This window comes from Barbus barbus, assembly GCF_936440315.1.
Source record: "Barbus barbus genome assembly, chromosome: 13".
NCBI lineage: Eukaryota > Metazoa > Chordata > Actinopteri > Cypriniformes > Cyprinidae > Barbus > Barbus barbus.
In genome coordinates, this window is record NC_136741.1 from 3,265,001 (window position 1) to 3,275,000 (window position 10,000).

Sequence of the window (10,000 nt, forward strand, 5' to 3'; positions counted from 1 at the left end):
TTTTTGTGGAAACTGATACATTCAGGATCAATTAAATGTGACCCTGGACCACAAAACCAGTCATAAGGGTCATAATCTGAAAGCTGAATATATAAGCATCCCATTGATGTATGGTTTGGCCGAGATACAACTATTTGAAAATCTGGAATCTGAGGGTGCAAAAAAATCTAAATATTGAGAAAATGTAAAGTTAAAGTTGTCCAAGTGACGTTCTTAGCAATGCATATTACTTGTTAAAAATTACGTTTTGGATATATTTACGGTAGGAAATTTACTAAATATCTTCATGGAACATAATCTTTAGTTAATATCCTAATTTTTGGCATAAAAGAAAAATGGATAATTTTGACCCATACGATATATTATTGGCTATTGCTACAAATACAGGTTTTTGTGGTCCAGGGTCACAAATAGAAAGTTCAAAAGAATTGTATTTATTTGAAATCTGTAACATTTCAAATATTAATTTAATTTGAAAAAATAAATTAAAATTATTATTTTTTAAAAGTAGGTTTTTATAGTAAACTTTTCCATAAGGGGCCACAGTCAAACTGTTCACCACAGTGAAGATGCTTCACCTTCCTTGTGTATGTTTGTCAAGCTCCGGAGGGTGTGGGATGTGGGTTTTGTGCACAGACAGATCAAAACAGACCTGCTGTACTGCAAACTAAAGTGAAAGTGAACTTAGAATGTAATGCATTGCATATAATGTTGGGAATTTAATATATATATATATATATACATAAAAAACCTTGTTGTAATAATCTTACCTAGCTAATAAATTCCAAATTAAATAAATGTTTTACATTTTCAAAATTATAGGGCAATTCATTTCTTACTAAGAACAAGATCCTAAGCACTTAATCCTCAGTTCATTGTACCGTTCCTCTGTAGCTCTTTCCTTTACAACTCCATTAATTACTAAACCTGAAAAACTTTATTCTCTCATTACTTTCAGAAGATACGCAGCTATGCAAGACCTTTCTGACAAATACTTCACAACAAGAAAACCATGCACGTTCTTCCTCTTTTTGTCTTTCTCCAGGAAGTTATTACTTTTTCGGGAAGTGCAAAGCTTGTGATGACAACCTGTTCTTTTAATATTGATCCTCATGCCCACAAAGTCTGTCCAGGCCGTTACAGGAAACTCTTCATCACTCAGACAGTCACAGGGTCAATGATATCTCAACCTGACTCGGCAGCAGATGCAACATTACCATCGCAGGACAAGAAAAACAAGCATATCCCAATATCAGGCTATGATTATTATTATTGACCCATCAAGCACCACTGTCAGACGCATCCCAAAAGTAAAGGGATATTTGTGAGGGTGCGGTTGTACCGTTCAAACACTCCTCTGCAATGGCATGAATCCAAAAGCTTCCAGGAGCATTGCATCTGATCCAGACGTTAATGCAGAGCTCATGACAGCTGCCACTGTGATTACACCAGCATGACTTCCAACAGGCTCCATCTAAGTGACACCTGAAATAAATTACACCCGTCCTATATATTCTCAGCCTCCCGTTTTGCTTAAGGGCAAGGAAAGCTGTCAATACACCTCCATTAGCAGCAAGTCATCGGTTCATCAATCTCCCCTCTCTCCAGCAAGCTGTCTGCAATCATCCAAACCGTTACAAACTACAACAAAACAAACGACATGTGACAGAGTCTAGTTTCATTTTGAAGACTTTGAACAAACCAGACTATTTCAACGGCCAAAAAAGAAATATATAGAGTCAAATGCACAATTCTCGCAATCAACAGCATCATAAAGTTCACATTAACACATTTTTGGATTTATATACTATGCCCTCGGTTTCACAAACAAGGCTTAAGCCTAGTCCTAGACTAAAATGCAAGTCTGAGCGGTTTCAACTGAAATAAAACATGTCAGTGCCGTTGTTTTGTCTTTAGATCCACACCAGTAATGTTTTTTTCCAAAGGCACGACTATAAAATGACTTAAATGTCCTAATTGAACAATGACCTAATCCTGGTTTAGTCTAAGCCCTGTCTTTTTTTTTTTTATATTATTAATATTTAAATCACTAGGCCAGTTTGTCTTTACAAATAATGTATTCTCCTTTTAAAAAGGACTTAATAAATAAATAAAGATCATATAAAACGAAACGTCTTAAGAAAGTCAACAGGTCGTGTTCATGAATTATGAAATTCATAAAATCACAATCGTCAGTGAAGGGCATATTAATTCATAAATCACAACATTCCTGTAATTTATCACTATGAGCCATTGATTAGAATGAATATAGATGATTATATTTATTTGTATCATATAATCATATAATATTTAGCTTATCTGAGGCTCAGATGTTATGTTAACAATAAATATAAGCGTCTATATTCAGATTCTGAGCAGAAATACATGAACAAAGGCAGCACACAGATGCTATTTGATCTGATGCAACAGATTTCATAATCCCTGCAGATGATCCAGATCTTTCAAAACAGGCAGAGTTATAAAAATCAGAAAACATACACAAAATACATATGCTTTTAAGAAGATGCATTGACCAAACTCATCCACCCTACATATGCATGCATGGCTTATCAAAGAATCCAGCTTTCTTACCTATAGTTCACTGAAAATCACTATATATTTTTTTCTCTGGTGCATGTGGCTCCTGTCACTTCGAGCGCTCGAGACAATGAGAGAGGAGAGCGCGAGGAGGGAGGGGTATTTGGGGAAGTGTTTAGGGCAAATCTAGCGTCACTGAGCTACAATTATTTCATGATAAAAGTCCCCTAGCGATTTATTTATTTATGGATGTCAATTACAAACATTATTATTCATATTCAGTTTTTTAATAACTAGCTAATATTACACAGACACAAACAGAACAAAACACACAAACAAAAACAAATAAATAATACAGAAAGATAAAGTAGAAACTGCGAAAAATAGAGGGGAAGATTGATGTTAGGTAATCCTAGATGCTATGCAAAAACATCCTTTCTGTTTCTGTTTTATTAAAAGCTTTGGCAGGTCAATTTGCAATTTATTGTACATTTCTGCCATAATGACATAACCTTAAATTGACATAATCTGATAAACTAATCCCAAATATAATGTAAAAACTTAAAACGTAAAAAGCTATACAAATAAACGTGAAAAGATTTAATTTTGAGTGTTCAAGTGAAGGACTTGGAGAGAAGATGAAAACCTTCATTATTTACTCTTATTCGAAAATAAAGAACACTGTACAATTATTCTAGGGATTCTAAACGTGCAATTTAATTTAAGCTTGCCACTGTTTTTAGATCACTTCCTATCATTTCAGGAAAAAAAATTAAATGAATATTTAAGTGATAGAGAGGGATAGATTAGGTACTTTTTTTATGCATACCCTTCTCGTTTAAATTTGGTTTAATCGTGTGATCAAGAGACTTTTATTATGGACATTCCTCTGCTACGTCATTTACGGCGTGTTTGAGAGACTTTTATTATGTAAATATCCCCGATGCGTCAAGCATGACGCGAGATCAGCTGGGACTGTGAAGAAAAGCTTTGGCAAGTCAACTTACAAATGTTATTGGTAAATGTCACAGGAGCTGCGTGATTTTTCCTCATACTAATAAAACTGTGATGCGACCGAAGTAACTGTAACTGCCCAGAACTGACGTTCGCCGTCAAAATTAAGGGCGCAAAATCAATTTAGAGGAGAACCTCCATCCACATGCATAACAATGGTGAGTTTTTGTCATATCTGCCTTTGAGCTTCTCATCAAACTCAGAAAATGTTGGTATGCATAATATTAGAAAAATAATAGTTTTTGTTGCACGTGCGAATAATGTTAAACAATGTCAAAATTCTCTACTACAGTCACCAAATACATTAATGCAACAGTAAACATAATTAATATGAAACGGGGTGGATTTAATATTGAAGTCCAGTTTATTTTAGACGCTTCTAGTGCACCATTGCTCTTCGTTGAAGATTTCTTTTATCTTAACCCTGTTAACCTACATGCAATCACTTTCAAGGACTAGGAAGGACATCTTCTGTTAGTTGCTCTGATAATTACATGATTAATATTTAACATATCATCTAATTTGGGCATGCAAGTTTATTTATTTGCTGTATTGTGCGCCAATATGCATTATTTATTCTATTTACACTTGCAGTTTAACAAAGAGACCTCATCTTGAGCTATATGCATTCAATAATCTTTAATATTTTTCGTATTAATATAAAGTGTGAAGTATAGTCAGACAAGCATGAACTTATTTCGATGCTGCTAATATTAATTACATAACAACACAAAATGGACAGTAGTTCCCAATGTCACCTGCGGCGATATCAGAGCTGATGCACCCAGACAGATATGACATCCTATCAAGTGATATAACTGAAGATGAAGATGATGATGATGGTGTCTAGAGTAGAGAGGAGATCAGACTCATGCAGTCGGTCAAGCGGTGCCAGACACTGCTCTGTTCGTGTCTGCTACAGGACCTGAATATGGATGCTGATTTTCAGATGCATTTGAAATCAGGCTATTAAAATAGTTCTTAGAAAATAGAAATGTGAGCTTTGGATCTGGATCATAATGTCATTTAAGCCCTGATAATTTGATATGTGCTTGAAAGCGTCTGCGCTGATGGTTTGCTTCGTAGGACTCTAATGGAGCAGCGCGAGATGAGATGAAGTCTGTGTCTTTTACGCAGTGAAATCTGAGCAAAGCCAGGTAAGCAAAAAACATTTAGCTTTTCAGGCATATTTTCTTACAATGAGAAATGCAGCGTGCCACACTAGAAATGTCCAGAAAACCACTGCTGGAGTGTTTTTGCAGATGGACTGATTGTTATTCCCTGTCTTCAGAATCGGATAAATGACCTCCAGTGAAGCATCAGCTCAGCCAAAAGCACCTCATGTCGTTTCTGGTGAGAGTCAAATCTTTTCATCCCCAGCTTGTTTGTGCAAAGCTCAATTTCATTCTTTCTGTGTTTATTTCTGCAGTTCTTCATTCTGGGTATCAGAAATGTGTTTGCATGAGGGTTTTGATTCTGGGTTTAGTGTTCAGTATAGTAGTCGCGCTTTAGGGATGTTTTTATGGGCTGAAGATGTTCGCTGAACAATATCCATGGCCTGATTATTCTCTAATCCCTAGATATCAGCACATTTAATAATAAACGTCCTCATTAATATCCACCAATCCTCCACCTCACCTCTTAATCCTGGAGGCTTATGTCAATGTCTCGCTCATAAAGACATGTTCTGGATTCAATAAAGATTCTTTAAACATGAAACAAATGAAAGTTGTGTTTGCAGTTTCTTGTTTCACCTGATAATACATAAATAAATGTCGTCAAAATGATTAACAGCCGTTAAAAAGCATGTTAATTTCGCCTTGTTTATAAGTAATTTCATGAAAGAACATTTAGACGTAAATTCTGGGATGTTACAGCAAGTGTTTTTCCACAATTATTGTAATAATCAAATATATATCAATTAAATACTAAATTCTGTAAGTGGCAATCCAACCACTATTAATATCAAAATGTGTCTTTTAAATGAATGTTTCACCCAAAAATGAAAATTTGCAGAGAATTTCCTCACCCTCAAGAGCATCCAAGATGTAGATGAGATGTTTCTTCATGAGAACAGATTTGGAGAAATGTAGCATCACATCACTTGCTCTCCATTGGAGTGAATGGGTGCCGTCAGAATGAGAGTCTAAACAGCTGATAAAAACATCACAAGTAATCCACACCACTCCAGTCCATCAATTAAAGGCATAGTAGGATTACTTGTGGATTATTGTGATGTTTTTATCAGCTGTTTGGACTCTCATTCTGACGGCACCCATTCACTCCATTGGAGAGCAAGTGATGCTACATTTCTCCAAACCTGTTCTTATGAAGAAACAAACTCATCTACATCTTGAATAGCCTGAGGGTGAGTAAATTCTCAGCAATGTTTCATTTTTGGGTCAACTATTCCTTTAATGTCATAAAGAAATGTTATATAATCATGGCTTGTTTTTCAGTTTGTAAAAATAAACACAAATTGTTTCATGTTTTGCATTGAATACGGAAAATTCCTTTAACCATGACTTAATCACACATGGCAAGGGTGACTCTGCACCGCAGCATTTCCATAATCATCTCCTCTTTTTGCTGTGTCTTTGCCCTTCAGCCCACCCTTGCTCAATTCATGCATATTCATACTGTGGATGTAGTCATATTCATTTGTGGGGTGGGGGGCGTGTCTCATGTCTCCTCCCCTCTTCCCCTCAGGACTGCACCTGTATCTCCTCCCACTCACAAGTCCAGTCCATCAGCATAGAGGAGCAGTATGAAGACATCAGCCATCAGTGCTCGGTCAGTAGAGTCTAACAATAGATCACGGCTTCAGTGTGTTTGAAGGCAACAGGCATTGACTTTTGTCCTTGTTAGACGAGCCATTCAAGAGAAATTCACACTGACACCGATTCAATTACTGCACTGCTATGGGTCGTTAGCGGGATTGAGGAAAAATTCAGAATTTAGGAGCCGGTTCATGTTGGAGTGAGAATTTGAATTGAATTTGTCATAAAACACAGTGCTTTGAAATAACGTTTGAATAGGAACAACAGGAAATACGTAAAATCGAAATGACATATCATACACTACCTTTCAAAGGTTTTGGGTTGATGATGTTTATTTATTTAATAGAAGCCTTTCATGCTCACCAAAGCTGCATTTATTTGATCCAAAATATTGTGAAATTTTATTAAAATTAAAAACAGCTGTTTTCTACTGTGATATTGTCACGGTGCACACACGAGGGAGGAACCAGGAACACGCAGACGAGGATATAACTTCAAATAATATACTTTACTAGGACAAGACATCAGGACAGGACAATGCAAGGCAGACACGGACATCAGACACCGGGGTTAACGAGTAGACCAGACGAAGTTTAACTGAACAGACAGGACTAATATACACAGGTAAATCATAGATAACGAGACGAACACGGCTAGACAAGAATTAACTAATGATTACGCTTAACCAGGACAGGAAACAAACCAAATAAGGACACAAGGGGCAGGAACACATGACACACACACGACAGTTCCCTGACATAACTCCCCCCTCCCGAAAGGCTCGTCCCGAGCCTTAACAGTTCCATCAGGGAGGGGGGGTGGGCGCTCTGGAGGCCTCTCAGGACAGACACGGACCACAGGACGGGGACCTCCAGAGCGGAACAGACAGACAGGACCCATGGCGGAGCAGGGAGCTCAGGAGGCCATGGCAGGTGGTAACTGTGGCCATGGCATCCTTCTTCGGCCCACCCACTCCACCCAGAGCTCTACTACCCCCCCCCAAAATTTCCATGGGGAATCCAGGGGGTATCAGGAGCCCTCCGGGGCTAGACAAACCAAACACGACAAGACACGACATGAAACCCTCCAGGGTCCGACAAACACGACAAGACATCCCACAGGAACCAGAAGCCCTCCTGGGCTGGCTAGGAAGCTGAGTCTTCCTCTGGGCATGACGAGGAGTCAGGGGCCCTCACAGGGTCCCTCAGCGACCTCCTCCACTTCTGCGACAGGGGGGGCAAGCGGCTGCGACTGGCCTCCATGGCCACAACTCAAGGAGCCGCCTGCCCCAGACGAGTCTCCATGGACAAGACAAGACAAAGGTAAGTTTAAAATGTTCCTGTGGGCACAACAAACACAAACACGGCTCTCCTGGCCGTGACATGTGGACTTGATCCACGGAGAGGGTTAGAAACGGCGGCCGGCAGGCTTGAGTCAGCGGCAATCCGGTGGGCTTGAGTCAGCGGCAATCCGGTGGGCTTGAGTCAGCGGCAATCCGGTGGGCTTGAGTCAGCGGCGGACCGGCGGGCATTGAGTCAGAGGCGGACCGGCGGGCATTGAGTCAGAGGCGGACCGGCGGCGTGCACAGGGAAGCCGCGGATGGCGGCGTGAATAGGGGGAGCCGCCGACGGCGGGTTGGCTTTCCCCACGGACGGCGGACTTGGTGAACCGCAGGTAGCGGCGTGACCTCCCGCGAACGGCGGGCTCGGTGTGAGCGGCGAGGTTGGGAGCCGCGGACGGCGGCGGATAGCTCCACGATCGGCGGGTTGGATGAGCCGCGGACAACGGCGAACTTCTCCCGCGATCGGCAGACTGGAGGGCTCGTGGCCAGTGGACTCGCGGTACTCGCGGCAATCCTGCCGAACTCCCACGCCGACATGTCGTGGGCTAGGGCAGAAGGACAAGTGGCGACTTCCATGCCGCGAGGGACAAACAAAACAGGAACAAACAAAAGACTCTTCAAAACGAAAAACAAAACCGAAGTGAAGGGGCGCCGCTTACTGTGTAGGTCTGGTCTTCTGTCACGGTGCACACACGAGGGAGGAACCAGGAACACGCAGACGAGGATATAACTTCAAATAATATACTTTACTAGGACAAGACATCAGGACAGGACAATGCAAGGCAGACACGGACATCAGACACCGGGGTTAACGAGTAGACCAGACGAAGTTTAACTGAACAGACAGGACTAATATACACAGGTAAATCATAGATAACGAGACGAACACGGCTAGACAAGAATTAACTAATGATTACGCTTAACCAGGACAGGAAACAAACCAAATAAGGACACAAGGGGCAGGAACACATGACACACACACGACAGTTCCCTGACAGATATATGTTAAAATGTAATTTATTCCTGTGATCAAAGCTGTATTTTCAGCATCATTACTGCAGTCTTTAGTGTCACATGATCCTTCAGAAATCATCCTAATATACTGATTTACTGCTCAAGAAACATTTCTGATTATTATCAATTTTTAATACAGTTGTTCTGCATTATATTATTGTTGAAGGATCAACAATTTTACATAAAATGATTTTTTGATAAATAGAAAGTTCAGAAGGACAGCATTTCTTTGAAATATATTTTTATAACAATATAAATGTCTTTACTATGGAAGCCTGTTTCCACCACTGAATAAAAAAAAAAAAAAAAAAGGTTATTGCGACTTTTTTTCTCACAATTCTGACTTTATAACTCGCAATTGTGAGTTTGTATCGCACAATTATGAGAAAAAAAGTCAGAATTGTGAGATAAAAAGTTTAATTACCTTCTTTATTTATTATTCAGTGGTGGAAACGGGCTTCCAGACTTTACTGCCGCTTTTGATCAATTTAATGCATTTAAATTTTTTATTTCTTTCCAAGAATATAACCGTTGATGATTATTTTGTATGGCAACAAAAATAAATAATTAATACAGATTGATAAATATTTTTTTGTGTGTGTGCAAAATGTACAAAATGTTTATTGCTTTGTTTTTAGGTAGTTTTATTAAAAAAAAAAATCCATCAAAATCTAGAGTAAATTACAGTGAATGTTTTTCTATCATTTGCAATAATCATATATATAAATTAAATTCTTTGGCAAATACCCCGTGTTCCTTTCAATTCCATTTTCTGCTTCTATGAATTCAAATAAATACTGTCTTGTTTGATAACTCGATTCAGAAATTGAAACACACTCTGAATGACACACTTATTTGTGACATTTGTTGTTCGTATTTGTCTGCTGTATGAGACCGAATCAGTAGATCTGAGCTCACTTTGGTAGTTGCTGCATCATAGTGAACTCAGCTTCACTGTCGCATTGCCGTCGGCCCACGTCGCCTCAAATCACACACAGACTCTGATTTAAAATGAATGACTTCCGTTTGCTTTGTCACTGCAAATAGTTGTCAGTGTGAAAAGCCCTGAAGGATATGAGAGGGCATGGTCACGCCAGTGAAACATCATGGCATAATCACAAACTCCAGTGAGCTTCAGATTGCTGTTGTACTCGAGTGTGAGCTGAGATTTGAGTGGATCTATTGTATTGGGCATCACAAAGCAGTGTTTCTGTTCCATCGTTCTGGATGAAAGCTCACTTGTGCTGTTGTCCCGTGTTTTTGGCTGAAGGATATATCTGTGGGTTGTCTTTAGATTTTCCCATGCTGTGGC

The 10,000-nt window shown here is 39.4% G+C and overlaps 2 protein-coding genes across 3 annotated transcripts in view; one reads left to right on the forward strand and one right to left on the reverse strand.

The window, feature by feature from the left end:
- Positions 1–2,676, reverse strand: part of LOC306879170 (trafficking kinesin-binding protein 2-like) — a 21,919-nt gene extending 19,243 nt beyond the window's left edge. For both annotated transcript variants that reach the window (XM_079431967.1, XM_079431966.1), the window contains exon 1: positions 2,593–2,676. The gene's annotated coding sequence lies outside the window, so the exon portion shown is untranslated. The remainder of the gene's footprint in view (positions 1–2,592) is intronic.
- Positions 2,677–3,499: 823 nt separating this feature from the next.
- The window catches only part of LOC306878775 (STE20-related kinase adapter protein beta-like), a 16,725-nt gene continuing 10,224 nt past the window's right edge, over positions 3,500–10,000 (forward strand). The window contains exons 1-4 of the mRNA XM_079431299.1: positions 3,500–3,710; positions 4,639–4,709; positions 4,844–4,905; positions 6,262–6,345. Of these exons, the coding sequence (XP_079287425.1) occupies positions 4,894–4,905; positions 6,262–6,345 (96 nt within the window). The 5' untranslated portion in view covers positions 3,500–3,710; positions 4,639–4,709; positions 4,844–4,893. The remainder of the gene's footprint in view (positions 3,711–4,638; positions 4,710–4,843; positions 4,906–6,261; positions 6,346–10,000) is intronic.